Source organism: Watersipora subatra, chromosome 3 (assembly GCF_963576615.1).
Source record: "Watersipora subatra chromosome 3, tzWatSuba1.1, whole genome shotgun sequence".
In the NCBI taxonomy this organism is placed as follows: Eukaryota; Metazoa; Bryozoa; class Gymnolaemata; order Cheilostomatida; family Watersiporidae; genus Watersipora; species Watersipora subatra.
The window spans coordinates 63,511,010-63,532,970 of NC_088710.1; the positions used below are offsets into that span (position 1 = coordinate 63,511,010).

Consider the following 21,961-nt stretch of genomic DNA (forward strand, 5'->3'; position numbering starts at 1 on the left):
GGAAATATATAATTATTGCAACAAAGCGTACACCTAGTGTAATATTCAAGTCACAGTAAAGATTATTCGCAATATTCAAGCAATCCCGGTGACCGCACGCAAATTCATAGAGCGAACTGCATTCTTGATTGGGAATATATGTAGGTAACAAAAATCACGAAGATCGTTGAATATTTTATTCTTATGTAATGCCGATTATCCAATCACAACTCTAAAAAGTTGAATGCATCCAATCACTCGCATGTCCGATCACTGATCGTACAAAACCAAAAAGTCATAAAACAACTCCTATAATACTAATACTACCTAGTTAGAGATAAAATATTAAAAGACTGTATTATAAGTATCGTAGGTTACATGTGTATCAAGTATTGTAGCAAGTGTCAGAGCATATCAGGAATACAGGTACTTACATTGGCCGGTCAGAGAGAGAACCAACAGCTGAAGTAAAATCAGGGCAACCCCCGAACCAGGCCAAGCAGGAACTCATGCTTGGTTATAGTAGCTTCGGCACCATTTAAAACCTCTGGAATGGCAATCACGTGACTTTTACGCTGTTAATATTGGAGAGCTAATCGAATATGCTAGTCCCGTTTGTAAACAAACGGTGAAAAATGACAGAAATGTAGGCCTATGTACATGTTGAAGTTATTTTCTAGCTGGGTGTTAATGAAAACTCCTCCTACACTACGTTTAGAGTGCCCTGATAGAAGAAAACCTATTTATAACATATGGAGTGGGATATATCAAATGATAAGTAGATGTAAAATAGATTTTTGTTGACCATGTTATTCATACAAACTGTGTTATTACAAATGCATAAATCCAGCAAATGATATATTCAGGCAAATAACAACTGTTCCATTATATTAAAATTTATATTACATATGCATAAATGCATATGGAACAACTTAGCACATGAAGTATTTCGATAAAAACAACACATAGGTATGCTGCCAAAACAGAAACTGTTTTCAAGATTTAAGTGATAATAGCTTATGAATGTATGATATGTATAATACAGTATCTGTAAAAGATGGAATGAACTACTGCAACAACTAAACGGAAATTAAAAACAGTTGTAATAGAGGATAATCAAAATAATGCAAACAAGGAAATGCAGGAATTAGTGGAATCAGATGATTAAACTTATACATACACGTTACAGAAACTGTGTAAAAGAAGATTTTTATAGCACTGGATATTGAGCCAAGGTGCATCAGAGTTTCTTAGAACTAAATCAGATTAGGAATAACAGCACAACAATAGCTGCAGATGAATATTACAGTGATTACATTGTTACTGGCCTTTAAAAAGTACTACTTTAGTATTGTATGCCACAAAGATGCACCTTGCAGTTTGAGTGTAGGATTTTAGCATAATGATGCTGTCGGAGATCATAAAACGACTGAATAAGGTTTTTTTATCAATGACGCAGTGGTTGGATATGCCATCTGCCGTGTCGTAAGGTGTTTCCCAAGGCATAGCACATCACTAGATCCTACACTACTGATAAAATACACCACACAATGGAGTGGATCTGGCTTGGTATTAATACAAAAGTATTCATCTGCAACTAGCAGGATCCTGATGACATCGTCTGATGGACGCACCAATCCTCCATTGTTTTGTAGCTTGAGTAGAGTATAGAGATGTCGGTACTGGATACTTGACTTAGTGGTTACCAGCAACTGACGGCCAATGTCACGACAGCACTTTAGTTAGCTTTTGCACAATGTAGCCAGCTATATAGACTATACTGTTACCTATAACAGAAATTTGACATCTGAAATCATTGAGTTCCACAAACTGATTAACTTCTGGAGTAGCCTGTATGATGAGAATCTCGTTTTGAGCAGTAACATTACCTGTCTTACTAGCATCTGATTCTGCACCACATTTGCTGATAAGTTTGCGAAAGGTAGCCTTAAACTGAGTAACAGTAGGATTATTATTCTAACCACCTAAACAAAAGCATCAATTATAACAATCACATAAAATCAACAAAAATGAATGTCTTATTCACATAAACATAGTACCCTTAATATACAACAATACAACTAATAAAATAAACGAAAATAAAACAGCTCAAAATGCTACCATATCGCTATGTAAAATGAAAATGTGACAATTTTCACTGGAAGTCATTCATAACCCATCTTCGGCATAAAGCTTAAAGGTTGACTTGCAACAAAATTCACATTACCATTATTTGATTTGAAAAGATTCACCATGTTTTACTCTGTTGTGTTGTAGGCAGGGTTGTTAAAAATCAATGATTTTTTTTAAATCAAAAAAATCGATTTTTATTGATTTATTTGATTTCTTTATTTAAATCGATTTTTTTGGTTTCAAAAAGATTTTTTGTGTTCTAAATTGCAAGTTATTGCTATCAATTTTGAATTTATGATTTGCAGGGGTATTATGTAGTTTTATTACAACAATTAGGAAATGAAAAAACATTTACACAGTTAACACACAACAAAAAGGACAGCATAATTTATGCGTTGGACATTAAATCCCAGAAACGAAGATGAAGAATCACAGAGAACAGATCACACAACTGCTAAGCTGCAGACATATTCATAGGCACTTGCTGTGGCAGCTGTCACTGCGTTGCGTGCTGTTTGGGGTTTCTAAATTTTTTTTAAATATACAGTATCTACTTTAAGTTGAGCAACCTTGCAGCACTGTGCTTGACAATATGGTTTTAAATTAAATCATTGTAAAGTATTATTCAACATTGAAAACTATTACCTTTAAATGACTTCAGTCGAACGTTTTAATCTGCTGTCAAAACATGGATCATTGAAATGTTCGTTGCAGATAAGTGCTCAAGGATCAGGCTTATTCACTCTTCTGCGGTTGCGATACCATTGTAAATAACGAGAGTTCTCAGTTGCTTTGTTTGGAAATCTAAAAATTAAAATGAAACTGTAGTAGTTAGTTAGCAACAGTAGTAATAACAATAGTATTATTACTCTTATCTCCTTACTGCTAGCTATATCCAGGTACAACAACAAATAATATTATAGGCACGACAAACATTTCCTTCAAATATAAATATTTAGAAACAAGCTAATGGTTTGTAGTTCCAAAATATTATTATAAAAAAATTCCAAATTTAAATAATAAAAAACCTTCGTTCTGAAGGAAGAAAATTTCACTCACTAGCTTATAAACTTATCTAATCACCGACAAAATACGGTCAAACTCATACACTCAGTAGTGACACTGATTGACTCTCACTCACCCAGTGACTAGTGTAGTAGAACTAACTAGTGGCGGTACTAACTAGTAGTAGCACAACTAGTAGTAGTCGTAGATTTAAGCAATAGTAATAGAACTAGTAGTAGAAGTGACTCACTTGTGAAATGTCATGCCTTTTCCTTTAAAAGTCCATTCTTGCAGTTTTTGCAGTTCATGGAATATCAATAGCCCTGTGCACCTACACCCTTCTTCCTCTTACATAAATTATTAGTAGTAATCTCAGTAGTCTGTTCCTTTGATTGAGCGGTGTATTCGTGATCTTTCATAGCTGTTAAATCTGAAATTAGATTTTTTCCTCACATTGAACACAATGAAATTAACTCCAACGCTACCTGAAAATGGTGTCGGCCGGATTTCCGTACTCGCAAATGACCTCTGCCCTTCCAGGGGTTTTGAGTTCAATGTTCGGCACCATGGAGTCTATGTTCGGCACCTCCAATTCAACTTATACTTCCGTCAGAGCCAGCGTAAAAGCTATTAAAGCCGACCCGCTATCACACAGCCGATAGCCGACTGGATATACCAACGCAACTCCATCAAGAGCCGATAATACAGCCGATAATGAAAATCCTATTTGAGTCAATTTCTCTCCAAGGCTTTTTAGGGAGATTCATCGGCTGTCATACCTTGGACATTTGTGATGTCCCATCATTTACGCATGTTGCACTTCACAGCTCCGGAACTACTATTTTGAAGGCAGTAAATTTTATATTATCTAAAAGCCAAGAAAATACTGCATCAATTAATTCAAAGAATTTTATAATGAAAACAAATGTGCATGTGTAGTTGGCATCAAATAACTCTAAATGGCCCTTCATTATTTATGAACGCGCCTATTTATAGCATGCACTGCCCAATCATATGACTAGTTTGCAGTCAGTTTAACATTAGCAAAGATGCCAAAAGCTAAGCAATCAGCTCATGAAAAGGTTCTTCAGATTATAAGAGAGTTTCCTACCGAGTTCACCAAGATACCAGGCAATTAGCTGTATTGCAAACTTTGCAGTTGTGTGGTAAAGTCTTTTAAACGATTTTTTGTGGAAAGTCATCAGAAAACTGCCACGTACAAAAAACAAGTGGAACAGCCAAACCAGTCAACGCAAAAGTTCTAACCAGCAGCAGTTTCAGGTTTTTCTGAGGAAATAGCGTGTGCTTTTCTGTCCAAAAACATTGGTCACAGTCTCCCTTCAGCAACAACGTGTAGAAACAAAGTCAGTGACCTAGCTAGTGCAGATGCGGAAAAACTGAATGAATGTTGACGTGGAAAAGAGATATTCATGGTAATTGACGAATCAGGAAAGCAGTTTTTGAATATCCTTGTGGGTCTTCTAAATCAACCGCAGGTTACGTTTATGTTCGAGTGACAGTTTCTTCAATGCTCAGCAAATGGTCAATCAATATGTTCTGCTGTGGATGATGCTATTCTATCCCTAGGTATTGACAGGAAGAATTTTTGCTTGCTCTTATCGGATGCAGCCCGATACATGCAGGCTGCAGGCAAAACACTCAAGGACCTGTATCTACGCCTCTTTCGTGTCACTTGTATGGCACATGTGCTGCATAATTGTGCTATGAAGGTCTGAGCCCAGTTCATTGCTGTTGATGAATTCATTGCAAGAGTTAAAACTGCTACCGTGTGAAAAATAAAACAAGAAAAGCTCTTTTTGCAAAAATTGGTAGTCCTCCTGAGCCCATTGTTATGAGATGGGCAAGGTGGTTGGATGCAGCACACTATTATGCAGAGAAACTGCCGCAAAGTAGTCACCATCTTGGAGAGCTTTGATGGCAGTGGAATTATAGATCAAAGAGCCAAAGCGGGTGTTCATCATCCAGAGTTAGCTCAACAGCTGTTGGAGATACAGCTCCAATATGCAGGACTAGCTAATCTAGTCACAAAAATGGAGAGCTCAGAACACACTGTCACTCAAGCTTACCAAGATGTGAAGCCTTGAATTTTGATGACGACAAGTGTAAAATAGGAGAATATATTGCCAAGCGGCTACAAGAAAATGACATTGTCAGTATAATGTCTATGTGCAGGAAAGATATATCTCCGTTACTATACAGCCTGTTACAAAACTGTCAACCCTCGTCATCATCTGTATAAAGGAGCTTTTTTATGCTAGGAAAGCTTCTTGCCAAAAACAGAAATTTCAAACCAGAAAACATTTCTAATTACTTGACAGTATTTTACCATGCATCCAATATGTAGCTACATGTATTAATGTTATGTTTTCAAACTATGCTTAGACAGCTTGATTTGTTAATTAAATAGAAAATTATGTATTTAGAATTTAGTCAATAAAGTCGATTTCCCAAGACAATAAAGACAATTTTTCTGATTTTGGGGTCAATAAAATGTTTGCCCTAGTAATCGTGTAGATCTCCGACCCTATCAAAAAGCTGATGGAAGCTCTGCAACCATCAACGCAGCTGCTGTGAACAATTTCAGGTTGGAGCAGCTCATCTTGATTGGCAGATCATTTCTGATTGATCTGTTAAACAACATTTCTGCAAGACTGAGTGAACATCTTGTCACCGGTGTTTCTCAAAATCTCGATAGTGAGCGGTATGCATTCTCCCTGTCTTTTTCACACTTTTTAAAAAGCTTCTCAATGTCTGCACATAGCGTTCAGCTATCTTATTGAACTTTGGATAGTGAGAACTTGAAGTCACAGTGGTGAATGACCATTCGAATGCAAACTGCTGCGTTATCTAACTTCTGAAAAGCATGATGTCAGCTAAAATGGATACAGGCACATCGTGCCAGAAAGTATAGACTCCACCAGCACCACATCCTCGGCAGTCTACCTCTTGGGTAGTCTCAGCTTTAGGAAGTGAAAGTAGTAGTGAACAAGTACCAGATAGTTTTTGCTCTTATATTTTATGATGTTCATAGCAACCTTGTTCTAGGAAAAGCTGGGTACCTAGTGTGGCATGAGTGGCTCTAGTCTCTAGTCTAGTGGCTCTTTTTGTTGGCGTCTAGGAAATCTGGCACATATGTACAGCCCATAATTTCATTCTTTATATCGGCAGATACTCCAGGGCCAAAGAATGACTTTTTGGATGCGCTATTGGCCTTTTTCAATGCCCTCGTGTCCAGCATGAAGAGATTTTAGCATCAATTTGCTTAGTGAGCTGGGAACTATCAGGCATTTTTCAAAGTAGAGAAAATCATATACCGTAATTCATATACATCAGTTGTTATGTTTCCACAAGGTCATAGAAATATCAGAACCTGACTTCGCACTGGTCAGTTTCATCCATCCTTTAAGGCAGTCTCGACAATAGCATCGCATCGTCTTCAGCATAAGCATGCCTCATAGGGTCAATTGTACCAGCATTGGCTTCCAATCTGTGAACCATAACAATCTCATTCTCAAGGTCGGCTTGATCGTTAGTAACTCTTTGAAGATAAACTCAGGACAGCGCGTCAGCAGTATAAAGGTACTTCCCTGGAACATAAGTCAGCTCAGATATTTTGTGAAGCCTCAGTATTAATCTTTGTAGTCTCGGGACCACTTTGCAAAGAGGCTTATTCATTATAAGGACCAGAGGTTTATGATCAGTCCCTGCATGTACACAGCGTCCATATAGATAGTTGTGAAAGCGTTCACAGCCAAACACAACAGCAAGCGAGTCCTTGTTGATCTTCTGGTAATTGCGCTCTGTCTCAGGGTTGACATCAGGGTAACATCTCCTAGTGACTGTTAATAGGTTGGAGTTGTATGCTGCCGATATAACGCTGCGCTGTTGAGAGGATGATTCCTAAAGTATGCAGTTAAGACCATGTACATGCATATATGTATTAGAGTGCGTGATTTGGTAAAGCGGACTTGAGCATGTTTGGATCCCAACATTCATGCCAAGAATAGACTAAAACTGAGTTTAGCATATCATAGTGTGATAATAACTCCATGTTTATATGACTTAGGATACTATGCTATTGTAGCGACAGCAAATCTACTACAAGGAAGGGTGATGATCAGCTGTAAATATGTAGCGAGGCAGCCCAAAGTACTGCGGGCTTCTTTTACAAAAAGAACTTGCAAAGCAGATTAAGTATATGCATCGCGCATATAAATTTGTCAATAATAAAATTATTTTTGCTTTCACTCGCCGAAACAACACTGATTCCAATTTATTAAATCAATGGGTTCCTGGTATGAAATCGTCTACTTTCTATAGTATACGCTTATATATAAAGTCAATAATACAGTAATTGCATTATAAGTTAACAGACAAAATTGTTAATTATTTGTAGAAAGTTGATTTACGATAGTTAAGGCAAGTTTGGTCGCAAACCTACTCATATGCATTCCTTGTTAGCGCAAACCGCTTTTATTGGCTCAGCCGCAGCAGATACTGCCGTTACTGCATACTTTACCCTTGATTGAGTGACAATTGTAAGAGGGAGGTCGGAGAGTGAGGTGTGAGAGTGAGGTGAGAAAGAGACAGTTTTAGCATAATTGCTGTACTCTTAACCACCCCCTCCCTCTACAGCTATTTATAAGCTTTCATACTATACATAATAAGTTGTAATTCGCTCTATAAATACAGTCACAGAAAGCACTCCATTCTGTCAGTTTTCCAGCTACTCAAGTATGATAACTATCAAAGCTAGGAGTCGTGTTTTACATGTAAAGATCGCAGATAGCTCCCAACTTGCTGTCTAAAGCTTGTTTCACACTAAACACAATAGACACAGTAGATGTATAGGAGAACTTTCAACTTTATCAAACTTTCTCATTCTGCTGGACTAATATGAACATTATATTTGCCAAGTTGGAGTTTTAAAAGTTTCAAATCCTTTTATATATACCAAAGAGTAATCAATATTTTTTTCAGTATATCCTAATCTTTCAAAGCTCAACAGACCATACAAGCAGTTTAAACACAAGTAGTAAAGTGTGCATCAGACAAAATTATTATTCACGTTGATCTCATTGACACAGATGGCTCCTTCTATCATTACGTTTGATGTAGTTACTCACAGAATAACACCATCTATGCTGCTGTTTTTTGCTACCAAAGTCACAACCAACATCTACACTATGTATATTAGGATCTCATTGTGAGCAAAAATTATTAAGTCAGAGAAATGATTTATTTCGATGACATTGGGTCACTTCCTGTCATAGGCAGAGTCGATATTAGTACAGTAGACGCTCCTATAACATATAGGCCTACCTCCAATAAGGTAAAATCCAAATAAAAAAGAATTTATGTGAAGTTTGCGCTTCGTACCACGTAAAAACTTCCATATAACGTAAAGTGTCAAGTCAGGCGACCTATCTTGCCACACTTGGAAGAGAGAAAAAGCAACGTGTGTATAGCGTTATATCTATTATATATACAACTTCCATGCCATTGTAGTTTGTCGTAATAAATCGTCAGATGTGTTGACAAAACAGAGAATAGAGTAGCTGCGCGATTTTTCATAAATACGTACTCGAAGACAATCGATTGGTGCAGGTGTTACAGCATCAATGTACCAATCTGAATGTCACAATATGGAGTACCCTCGAAAGTTATCTTTTATCTTACCCTTGACCGCTAGATGCAGATAAACGACAATTAGGTAGTACCGCTCTTTGTATAATAAACTTATTTTTTTGTTTTGCTTTATTGTAGACGTATAAAATATTTGTTATTAAATTTACTTTGCAGAATAGACTGTTGTTTAGAAAAAATAAGCAATTCGTTGTAAATGAACATCCAGGATGAGCACTCCTAAATCAACTTATTGTAAAATTACCGCAATCACCGTCTATAAAACCAGTAAAGTTTATCAGAAAAAGGAGAAGAGTTGTCGATGCAAACCAATAATATTGTAGTTACAGTACAGCCCACAAATTAAAAAGTTAAGACTAGTTTTTTCGTTTTGTACGACCAAAGAAGTGAGTTTAAAAAGATCTTGGAACAAATTAGACAATTTACATGTATTTTACAGTTCGCATAACATAAAATCCTTATAATGTAAACATTCCTGGAACGGATTATTTACTTTGTAGGAGCACCTACTGTACTAAGATTAAACTTTCATGAGAAATATCCTTTAGGCGTGTTTGTGAACCTAACTTATCGGAAAGCAAAAGTATTTGAACCAGACATAAATGGCACACTGAACTGTGTTTGAAGCAAAATGTAAAATAAAATGATAAATCAGCTGTTTGAAGCAAATATACATAGTGTAAAAAACTTTGGTTGTTGTTGTAGCAGCCTAATTATTATTGCCTAATCACACAAAGCAAGTCTGAAAATAATAAATCTATTTGAACAGAAGCAAACATAGGTTTAGTGTCAGCAACCTTCCACTTTTAAAGGCTGCCTATCTCAAATTTTATGTTTTTTACTTTCTTTCACCAGCTTTTAGTAGCGCTACGTTGAACCAGCATGTTGTCTGATTAGTTGGTGTTTTGTGGTATTAATTGTTTGACAAGAACAGTGATAAGAGTAATTGAATATGGTCGGAAGTTTAGTACCTGTGTCTGGCCCCTGTATCTGTACTAGCTGGAAGGCTAGTACTACCTGTACTATCTTACTACCTGTAGGGCTAGTACCTGTACTACTAGTAGAGGTAAACATCTGCTGTCATACACCTCGCCTTGATGTCTAGAAAGATGCGTGGCTTAAACACCATTATTACACCTACGCACGCACGGGTTACTCAAGGTTATGGCCTAACTGGCATGCAAATAATTGAACCAAAGGTTAACCATTGCTCAACAAAAATCGAGCAGAAGGTTGTTTCTCTTGTTTTAAAGCAATTATTTTATAATGCACTTCTATAATATATGGCGGCTGCAGTAAGAGTTTGGTAAAATCCAGATTAGCTTCGGCCAGTCTTGATAACTCTGGTTGGTGGGCTAATAGAATCACCGTAAATGTCCTGATATGATATGTAGGTCTAGTTGCAGCTGAAATCATCCCATCAATTTTTCACAATGCAAAATTCAATATTCATTCGGTGCAGGATATGAAAGTGTTGACGATGAGCAGGTAGGTGAATATGTGAATTGTAAGGGCAGGATATTTGATATGATAATGAAGTATTGTGGTGTTGTCTGTCAATGTTAATTAAATTTTTTAATGACAAACCCTATAATTTTAGAAATCTGATAAAAATATTTAATGATTAAACGATGTGTGTGCTCTCAATTTCAGGTAAAGCTCATCAACAACATTGACTGTATTCATATTAGCAGCAACAACAACATCAGCGTATCGTATCAACAACATCGACATACCAACAACCTCAAATATCAATATAAACATATCAGCATTACCAGCGACACCAAGTCTAACAAAAGGTTTCTGAACATAACTTGTGATGAAGTTATTGAAGTTGGGCTGTATGGAGAAAGGTGAACGCTGTTTCCAATAAAAGGTAGCATTCTATTAGTTGGCACTTTCAAAATAAATTCCTGTCAACTCTGACATGGTCAGTAGATGAGTAGCCTAAACCAATACAATGTGACACAACAAATGAGCTTAAAAGCCATTAGCAATATCTTGCCTTGGCTCTGCGTTAGCATAGTAATTAGGGCGAGAACCTAATGGTTTCTCTTGGCATTGCTTGATACCATTAGCCGATAGTCATCCAATGATTGCAGAGCATCAGCGTGGTGATGATAATTAGTTTAAACTATACTCTTTCGCATCGGTAGGCGTATCACACTTGGATATCAAAGTTATACTCTGTAGTTTTGCACCGACTCTACAGAGATTATACACCTGTTCATATCTCACTGTGATTCTGCTGACATCCAAGGAAAACACAGCAGTGTTTTAGACGGAGAGGATATCTTGGTGACTTTCAGAAGTAACCATGACTAGGTAGGCCATTCTTATGATGCTTTTCTTTAGACTACTTCGACAGTTGTAATAGGTGTTAAGTTGTTACATATATGTAACTTACAAGTATGTTGTGTTTTTTTTAAATTGAATGTATTGCTTTTTAAAACACAAATGATACATAGTGCTAACGTGCGTATTCTTATTCAACCATTATTAGCTAAGTAACAAAGTTGGTCAGCACCTGCCTATTAACATAGGCCTATAATACAAGTAGCTGGTGCCACTGCTTTAACAAAGCTATAGAAAACTGACATTAGTCGGTGAATGCATTACAACCTTAGACAAGACTGGATGCGGGTAGATTCATTGATTAAGGCAGTACATCAATGGCCATAGCATGGGAGAGTGAGTGTGTCAGACAACTAGGCAAGTTGAAAGTTTTTTATGGTTTTTTTCAAGTACTGTTGCATCATGTGTAAGAGAAGAGGTGACTACAAGACCTTCTATAAATCAGCCTTTGTTTCGTGTTTGGTTTAGTTGTATACCAAAATCTTCAATATCAAAACAAAGTTACCATTCATTATTTGAGCTATTTGCATTTTTGAATAAGTGGTCTATCTTAAAGTATTCACCTAATCGCCGCATGCTTGGCGAAGTATATACTAAAGTTAAACCCATCTGTGCTTACCTGTGAAAGTAGAAAGAAATAGTACAAATAATATTTTTGTTATACGCGACACACACAAGCCTGTATGACAGAGCTAGCAGAAGACTAATTTAAACTTATGCCTAAGCTGTTGGGGCAGCAGCTGGCAGCTACTGTCAGTATCCCTATATCAACAAACTATTGATAGGCCTGTTCTTTGCTGCCCAATATAGGCAAATTTACCACTGTCGATTATCATTTTCAGAATGACACTCATGGACGGTGGCAACACTACTAACAACCAAGTATTAGGATTGGTGAAAGCAGGAAATAGTAAAGATTTGGTTACAATACTAAAGTCATCCCAAACTCTCGTCGAAGATCTTAACACTCCAGATGGTAATGGCCGGGTAAGTGCATTTTTAAGCAAAGAATTGTAATAAGGTTATGCCAAAAAAGTTATGAGAGCTTCAAAATTTTTTCAGGTTCCAGCTGGAAGCTTGATAATGGTGCATTGTTTAAGGATAATTCCCAGAGTTAGTGTGCATAAGGACAATTCCCAGTGTTAGTGTGCATATCAAATTATATACATAAAACCTCATCCTCTGCGTTTAAATATAACTGCTTCCTGCTTTTCTTTTGCTTATGTAACTCAAGTCCTTACATTCATCTTTCTCGCGCCACTAACTCATTCTCTTAAACACTTATTCACTCTGAAGAGCCTTCTAAAAGCTGGGTATTATACACTGTCTATAAGAGGAGGTGCGTAAACAATAAGTTGTTATACACTGTCTATAAGAGGAGGTGCGTAAACAATAAGTTGTTATACACTGTCTATAAGAGGAGGTGCGTAAACAATAAGTTGTTATACACTGTCTATAAGAGGAGGTGCGTAAACAATAAGTTGTTATACACTGTCTATAAGAGGAGGTGTGTAAACAATAAGTTGTTATACACTGTCTATAAGAGAGGTGTGTAAACACTAAGTCTTTAAACACTGTCTATAAGAGAGGTGTGTAAACACCAAGTTGTTATATACTGTCTATAAGAGGAGGTGCGTAAACAATAAGTTGTTATACACTGTCTATAAGAGAGATGTGTAAACACTGTAGGTTGTTATACACTGTCTATAAGAGAGGTGTGCAAACACTGTAGGTTATTATACACTGTCTATAAGAGAGGTCTGTAAACACCAAGTTATAAATATGTAGCAACAGTAGAGGCGATCACTACTAAGATTAATGCAACATGTACTTCATATAATTCTTATGCCAAATGTAGGAGGCTCATACAGGTAGGTAGGTAGGTATGTAGGTAGGGGTACCATAGATAAGACTACTGAATCCTGGCTGCTGCTTAAGCCATAGATTAGACTAAAATACGACAGGTAGAGTTGCCATGATAAGACTGACAATTAAAATGAACACAAATAAGACTGTCACAAGTAGAACTTTCACGGGTAGATCTGTCACAAGTCGGACTGCCACAAGAAAAATTCTTACATTTAACACTGTCGTAGATAAGACTGTCATAGATAAGAGTGTCATAGATAAGACTCATAGATAAGACTGCTATAGATAAGAGTCTTATAGATAAGACTGTCATAGAAAAGAGTGTCATAGATAAGAGTGTCATAGATAAGAGTGTCATAGATAAGAGTGTCATAGATAAGACTGTCATAGATAAGAGTGTCATAGATAAGACTGTTATAGATAAGAGTGCCATAGATAAGACTGTCATAGAAAAGACTGTCATAGATAAGACTGTCATAGATAAGGCTGTCATAGATAAGACTGTCATCGATAAGAGTGTCATAGATAAGACTGTCATAGATAAGAGTGTCATAGATAAGACTGTTATAGATAAGAGTGCCATAGATAAGACTGTCATAGAAAAGACTGTCATAGATAAGACTGTCATAGATAAGGCTGTCATAGATAAGACTGTCATAGATTAGACTGTCATAGAAAAGACTCATAGATAAGAGTGTCATAGATAAGAGTGTTATAGATAAGACTGGCATAGATAAGAGTGTCATAGATCAGACTGTCATAGATAAGACTGTCATAAATAAGACTGTCATAGAAAAGGCTGTCATAGATAAGACTGTCATAGAAAAGACTCATAGATATGAGTGTCATAGATAAGAGTGTTATAGATAAGACTGTCATAAATAAGAGTGTCATAGATAAGACTGTTATAGATAAGAGTGCCATAGATAAGACTGTCATAAAAAAGACTGTCATAGATAAGACTGTCATAGATAAGGCTGTCATAGATAAGACTGTCATAGATAAGGCTGTCATAGATAAGACTGTCATAGATAAGGCTGTCATAGATAAGACTGTCATCGATAAGAGTGTCATAGATAAGACTGTCATAGATAAGAGTGTCATAGATAAGACTGTTATAGATAAGAGTGCCATAGATAAGACTGTCATAGAAAAGACTGTCATAGATAAGACTGTCATAGATAAGGCTGTCATAGATAAGACTGTCATAGATTAGACTGTCATAGAAAAGACTCATAGATAAGAGTGTCATAGATAAGAGTGTCATAGATAAGACTGTTATAGATAAGAGTGCCATAGATAACACTGTCATAAAAAAGACTGTCATAGATAAGACTGTCATAGATAAGGCTGTCATAGATAAGACTGTCATAGATAAGGCTGTCATAGATAAGACTGTCATAGATAAGGCTGTCATAGATAAGACTGTCATCGATAAGAGTGTCATAGATAAGACTGTCATAGATAAGAGTGTCATAGATAAGACTGTTATAGATAAGAGTGCCATAGATAAGACTGTCATAGAAAAGACTGTCATAGATAAGACTGTCATAGATAAGGCTGTCATAGATAAGACTGTCATAGATTAGACTGTCATAGAAAAGACTCATAGATAAGAGTGTCATAGATAAGAGTGTTATAGATAAGACTGGCATAGATAAGAGTGTCATAGATCAGACTGTCATAGATAAGACTGTCATAAATAAGACTGTCATAGAAAAGGCTGTCATAGATAAGACTGTCATAGAAAAGACTCATAGATAAGAGTGTCATAGATAAGAGTGTTATAGATAAGACTGTCATAGATAAGAGTGTCATAGATAAGACTCATAGATAAGACTGCTATAGATAAGAGTCTTATAGATAAGACTGTCATAGAAAAGAGTGTCATAGATAAGAGTGTCATAGATAAGAGTGTCATAGATAAGAGTGTCATAGATAAGACTGTCATAGATAAGACTGTCATAGATAAGACTGTCATAGATAAGACTGTCATAGAAAAGACTGTCATAGATAAGACTGTCATAAATAAGACTGTCATAGATAAGACTGTCATAGAAAAGACTGTCATAAAAAAGACTGTCATAGAAAAGACTGTCATAGATAAGACTGTCATAGATAAGACTGTCATAGATAAGACTGTCATAGATAAGAGTGTCATAGATAAGAGTGTCATAGATAAGAGTGTTATAGAAAAGACTCATAGATAAGACTGTCGTAGATAAGACTGTCATAGATAAGAGTGTCATAGAAAAGACTGTCATAGATAAGAGTGTCATAGATAAGAGTGTCATAGATAAGACTGTTATAGAAAAGACTGTCATAGATAAGAGTGTCATAGAAAAGACTGTCATAGATAAGACTGTCATAGAAAAGACTGTCATAGATAAGACTGTCATAGATAAGACTGTCATAGATAAGACTGTCATAGATGATACTGTCATTGATAAGGCTGTCATAGATAAGACTGTTATAGATAAGAGTGCCATAGATAAGACTGTCATAGAAAAGACTGTCATAGATAAGACTGTCATAGATAAGGCTGTCATAGATAAGACTGTCATAGATTAGACTGTCATAGAAAAGACTCATAGATAAGAGTGTCATAGATAAGAGTGTTATAGATAAGACTGGCATAGATAAGAGTGTCATAGATCAGACTGTCATAGATAAGACTGTCATAAATAAGACTGTCATAGAAAAGGCTGTCATAGATAAGACTGTCATAGAAAAGACTCATAGATAAGAGTGTCATAGATAAGAGTGTTATAGATAAGACTGTCATAGATAAGAGTGTCATAGATAAGACTGTTATAGATAAGAGTGCCATAGATAAGACTGTCATAAAAAAGACTGTCATAGATAAGACTGTCATAGATAAGGCTGTCATAGATAAGACTGTCATAAAAAAGACTGTCATAGAAAAGGCTGTCATAGATAAGACTGTCATAGATAAGACTGTCATAGATAAGACTGTCATAGAAAAGACTGTCATAGATAAGACTGTCATAAATAAGACTGTCATAGATAAGACTGTCATAGAAAAGACTGTCATAAAAAAGACTGTCATAGAAAAGACTGTCATAGATAAGACTGTCATAGATAAGACTGTCATAGATAAGACTGTCATAGATAAGAGTGTCATAGATAAGAGTGTCATAGATAAGAGTGTTATAGAAAAGACTCATAGATAAGACTGTCGTAGATAAGACTGTCATAGATAAGAGTGTCATAGAAAAGACTGTCATAGATAAGAGTGTCATAGATAAGAGTGTCATAGATAAGACTGTTATAGAAAAGACTGTCATAGATAAGAGTGTCATAGAAAAGACTGTCATAGATAAGACTGTCATAGAAAAGACTGTCATAGATAAGACTGTCATAGATAAGACTGTCATAGATAAGACTGTCATAGATGATACTGTCATTGATAAGGCTGTCATAGATAAGACTGTCACAGGTACCATAACAGGTATGCTGCCACAACTACGCCTGCCAAGGTTAGTGCTGCCACAGATAAAAGTGTCACAAGAGGCGCTGTCACTGACTCATAAGTCAATTAGTTAGCAGAACTATTGAATAGCCATTCGTGTTGCAAGGTTGGCACTCACAAAGGTGATTGCATGGATGTTATTTGACCACAGACATGTCTGAGCTTTGCTGTCTATAATGGAGACATCTCAATGGTGGAATTGCTGCTCGCTACAGATATACCCAATCCTAACATTGCTGACGCAGATGGAAATACTCCTTTAATATACGCTGTTTCATTAGGTAGGTCATATCTGCTCATTTTGATGAACCAAAATAATAAATTTTACTCTTAAAACCTAACTTCAAATTCTATAAGGATCCCGTGTCTTATTTACCATCTGGTGGACTAACACGTATGTACTAAGCTCGGTGGCTTTTCCTTTGCATGCTGCAGCTATTATGGTTAGTAGATTGCTATAAAAGATAGTTGAGTTTGCAGCAATAGAGTGTTATTGCATAGAGTGTTATGCATCAATAGAATTCGCACAACTTTGTCAAAACTTCGTTAAGCCTGGTTCCCATATTGATTGCGAGACTCCGGAGGTAACTTGCGCAGCAAAACGCTTGCGACGCTAGGCTCGGCGGCTTCTGTTTACATATAAAGCTGCATCACTACACATAATCGCATAATCATATAAAATGTTCGCTCGCCATGCCGTTTCGATAATGGTGACCTTCACCTATACAGTGCATTTCAGGAAGGTTTTGCCTGCAGCTTTTCGCGAAATTTGAACAGCGCTCAACTCTTGCGTTGACTGCCGGCAACTACTGGTGGTACCCGGCGTGTAGGTACACATTTCACCGCAATAGCCTGCGGTGGTGTCACCGGTGCTTTGCGACGTATATGGGAACCAGGCTTTAGCTGATGTTTGCAAGGCAAGCAATATCGATACATATGCATCTATGCATTATGAGTTTACTATTAAGACAAAAATAACAGTTGATCCACTGAGACAGGTCACTAAATGGTTGTGTGTATGAGCAACAACTGTTTCACTCGAGTTATAGATTTTTCTATATAGGCTTTTATTACAGCGTTTGAATTAATCTATCGTAAGTTTACCATTGCATTCACTTAGGAAATGCACCGATTACAGAAGCCCTTCTGAAATACGACTCCACAAATATCGACCAAGCTAACAACAATGGATTCACTGCGCTCATTAAGGCAGCGATCCATGGCCATCACTCTTGCATGGAACTGCTCATAGTTGCTGGTGAGTGGTTCTGATAACTGTCTGTTCACTTTCACATCTGATGGATAAATCAGTGAGAAATATGTTCTGCGTATCTTACGGCTAAATATGTTCTTTCAAGATGAGCGCTCAGTAGGGAGGTTTTTGTGGGTGTAGCTAGGGTAGCAATGAGGCTCCTCTGTACCTTTTAACTGACAATGGGTAGAAAATATCTTCGTTTGTTTATTTCATTGCTGCACTAATTTTTGCATTTTTTGGGTCCACACATCCCACTGTTGAACTAAAAGCATGGCTATCAGCACCGATAAATGCATCTTTTGCATTATCGTCATCATGCATTAGCGGCATGCCGGCAGCGCGCTGTCGAAATGTCGTTTTAAAGCGAACTCTTTGGTGTGATAGTGATAGAGCCTACATAACTGTGATTGTCTGAAACAGTTGATTCTAACAATCTCAATTCCGTGTCATTGGTTTCCAACGCAAGTTAGTTTCATCCTCGCGAATCACCTTCAAATGATAATGACAATAGGCAGTCATACAAACAACTAATTATGTACTGGTATGGCCAAAGATAATCTCACTGTTTGAACGCCACTCTTATAAATCTATTCATGAAACATTTTAGATGGTTCTTTCAGTAATTAAATTATTTTTTTTAGAGACTTGCATTTAAAATGTTTTGTACTTGGCTGTTTTAATCATTAATGTTTAGCGTTCTTTTTTTTTATCTTTAAACAAAATTTAGCAGAGTAAATAGCTGTACAAGTGTTAGCTTTGTCACAAACTGTTGATGATTCGTTATAGATAATAAATATTCTGATTATACTTCAATAACGATACTGGAAGATCCAACAAAAATGTCGCGACTTTTACACAGCCGAGGTCAATTCTCATTGATCAATCTATTTATCAGTACGATGCATTTGTAGTGTCATTGGGTGCTAGCGATGCATTTTGTTGGCGAGTAGCGTAGCCTTAACTTCTTTCGTCTTATAGTCTTAACAATCAACTGTTCAACTAACTCTATCGAGCTTTTTACTTTTTAAAAATAGAGACATTTACATAAAAAAATAAAAAGCAATATAGATTTAGCGATATAGAATTATAGTACATAGAGAAAGTCATATTGTGTATATTTTGGGGGAAATTGATGCGTTCCAATATGATTAAAAAGTAAAGAAAAAAAGAATTATAAAAAATATTAGAAGAAATGAATGTTGGAAGGAAGAAACAAGGAAACAGAAAAGAGTAAAGTAAGGTGATTGAGAACTGAGTCGGACAGGGAAGAAAGAGCGAGGAGTAGTGGTCTAGTACAACACCGTTGCTTATTTGAAATACCAATCTAATTATCATTATAAAATGATCCGTGTCCATCCATATCTGTCATGTCAAGGTTGATTGTTTTAATCTTAGAGATGACCTATGAATGCCTTCCCTTTTAAGCAAATCGAATAGCTTATGAATATGCTTGGCAGCTAATATCTTCTCTTTGACACATGAGTTTGCAATTAATTCTGTCTTTATCAGCTCTCTTAATATCCAGTGAGACACCTCATAGGGATGTTTTGCTTTCTGAGAGGCTTGGAACACCATCTCATTGTCTTTTGTAATAATATATTATTGACTTAATTATCTCATGTACAAATTTTCCAATAATATCAAAGATCTCCGCTACCGACATCTTCTTAACTATCTCATGCACAATTTTTGTATGAGAAAATTTGTACAATTTTTCCATTTACATTGTACTATCTCATGCACAAATTTTCCAATAATATCTAGTCTCCACTAACCTTTTCAATTGGTTTCAACTTGCATTATTGGAAGGGCTGTAGTTCTCCAATCATTTTTGTTATTCTTATGGTTCGTCATGCATTCCGTCAACTCTGTTTTCAGCCTATCATCTAATCTATTTTGATCAATATTCATAAAAAACTCATAAAAACTTGGGTCATTCCATATCAGTTGGTGCCTCACAAAGCCTTGCATTCTAGAACAGTGCAATAGTCTAATTGGCCTGGCCATTTCTTATAGTAGTAGTAGTATTTGATGACTTTGTACTCACCACCTCTTTGGCAGCAAACTTGTGAAAAACACATTTGCTATGGCTAATGCCAGAGATATTTAAAAACATCTCATTACCAAACACATGGTTTGTGTTGCGCAACTGTCCTAGGCTCATTTGTTTATCAGAGATGTACTATTTGTGTGTCAGAAGAAATTTTGTAAGTCTATAAATATTGGCTCAATCTATAAGTATTGGCTAGAGCCAATTAGACAGAATTGGCATTTACAATAGACATTCAAAAATCATTGAAATATCTGTGACCAGTTTACTATATCAAAACTATGAGATAGCAGGTTGACAAACGTAGGTATCGGGTGTTGTCCCAGCCTAGTCATCTGGCATTATTTTTACAATGTACAAAAGCCTGGTATATAGATTTGAGTAACTTATAGCTGTTCATATTCCATAGGAGCTGATGCCGATCTCACTGATTATGCAAGAGGTATGAATGCCTTTCAATGGGCAGAACACTGCACTAGTCAATCCTGTATGAAGACTTTGAAGAAACATAAACTACACTCAACGAAAAAGTCTAGCTCGCACAAAAAAACAACTTGCCGAGAAGGGAACGAGCCGAGCAGTCCGCTTCGAAAGATAAAAGACTCTTTAAGTGGAGCTAATAAACAGACGCTTAAAAATCAGAGAGGAATGGAAAGTGTCGTTGCTTGTGTCAGCGCGCCCGTTATACCGATGGTGATCGCTAATGCCAATCCACTGCCAAATATACAAATGCTTTGTGAGCCGAACTTGCTAAGTTCATGCGTTGTCAAGCACAATAAAAAGCCAAGCAGCATCACGACAGCACCGAGAATAGAAATCACTAGTGACACTGGCGAGTGCATTATTCCTAACAAACACTTCTTTACGACTCCTCCCCACAAACACTCTAAATAAAAACTGGCTGCTTCCGACCATCGGTATTGAGGAGACAACTCACGACTCACTTTTACTGGTTGAAAAAGTTGTAAATCAGTTTAATGCTACTAAGGTGAAAAAAATCACAATCTGGATACCGTCCAGCAATATCTTGAATATATCAACCAATATCGTCCAGCAATATATTGAATAGACTATATGTATTGTATCTAAAACAAATCCTTATAATAAATATGGATGAACACAGAAGACAAGGCGTCTGGCCGGGTATGACACCATCATAACAATAAATCATCGTCTTTATTCAGTAGTTAAACTTGTTTGCTCTCGTGGAAACTAGCAAAGACTGACAATCATGACGCTATCAATATGATAAATGACTTAGTAGGTTTGGAAAAACAACTATAAGCAAATACTTGCAAGTATAAAACATGAATCTACGCCTTACATCATTTAGGCAAACAACAGAGATGTAAACAGCTTAGCAATACTCACTTGACATCTGAGCAAAACAATTTCATATATGTATTGATTTTGTTGCTAATCATTGCATGTCAGAAGCAAGACACTTATTTTTCCAATATCGGGTTTTGTATGTTACTCTAGCACTTGAAGATTGACCCATATTGCAGGTTCATACAGCTTTCAATTCTTTATCGTCTATCTTAAAATTGTATCATATCACGAGGCCTCCACAGCCATGTACGTATTCTGTGACTCTAAGTGTTTGCCGAAATAAGCATGTGCACAGTTAAGCTTGTCCGTGTAACTGCAACAAACGTTTTAGTTTCATAACTGATGCTGTTTTGGTGTTGTATCTTTGCGGAAGAAAACGGAGTGAAAACTTGCAAAGATCTGCAACCCAGTACAGTCTAGAAATCAATTTCATATAACTTTTGGATCTACTTTGTGTCACACAAAAATACATTCCACCTGTCAATCAAACAACCTGCTTTACGATGTCAACAATTCACCATTTTTATGAGTAGTTTTACTTGTCTGCTATGTATGTTGAAATATCTATTTGCTCTCATAAAATTCTGCCAGATGGCCAACAAATATTTGCTACATTGGAAATAGCACAAGCCAACTTTTTTGCAATCATTTATTTGCTCTTTGCAAGCTAAATGGACAGATTTACATTCATCTGACAGATAAATGGCAGAAGTGTGCCATTTATCTGTCAGATGAACAGGAGGCATAGAACCGTCAGGGAGGAACATGGGATATGGAACAACATTTCATCTTACTAATTCAAACCAATTTATTTCAATTGATG

The 21,961-nt window shown here is 36.4% G+C and overlaps 1 protein-coding gene and 1 long non-coding RNA gene across 3 annotated transcripts; one reads left to right on the forward strand and one right to left on the reverse strand.

Moving 5' to 3' along the window:
* Positions 1 to 836: 836 nt before the first annotated feature.
* LOC137391618 (uncharacterized) lies at positions 837 to 3,526 on the reverse strand. Its single transcript, XR_010978138.1, has 3 exons — positions 3,368 to 3,526; positions 2,758 to 2,916; positions 837 to 1,766 (listed from the first exon to the last, which is right to left on the reverse strand). It is a non-coding gene; the product is annotated as an uncharacterized lncRNA (long non-coding RNA).
* A 7,415-nt stretch (positions 3,527 to 10,941) lies between these two features.
* Positions 10,942 to 21,707, forward strand: LOC137391197 (putative ankyrin repeat protein RBE_0317). Of its 2 annotated transcripts, none has more exons than XM_068077586.1 (5): positions 10,942 to 11,109; positions 11,982 to 12,126; positions 16,653 to 16,782; positions 17,622 to 17,759; positions 20,216 to 21,707. In XM_068077586.1, exons 1-5 carry the CDS (start codon positions 11,102 to 11,104, stop codon positions 20,698 to 20,700), a joined length of 906 nt encoding a protein of 301 aa, XP_067933687.1. In that variant the 5' UTR covers positions 10,942 to 11,101; the 3' UTR covers positions 20,701 to 21,707. The 2 variants fall into 2 exon arrangements, with proteins under 2 accessions (XP_067933687.1, XP_067933688.1); XM_068077587.1 differs by having other exon boundaries at positions 17,640 to 17,759.
* The last annotated feature ends 254 nt before the right edge of the window (positions 21,708 to 21,961 follow it).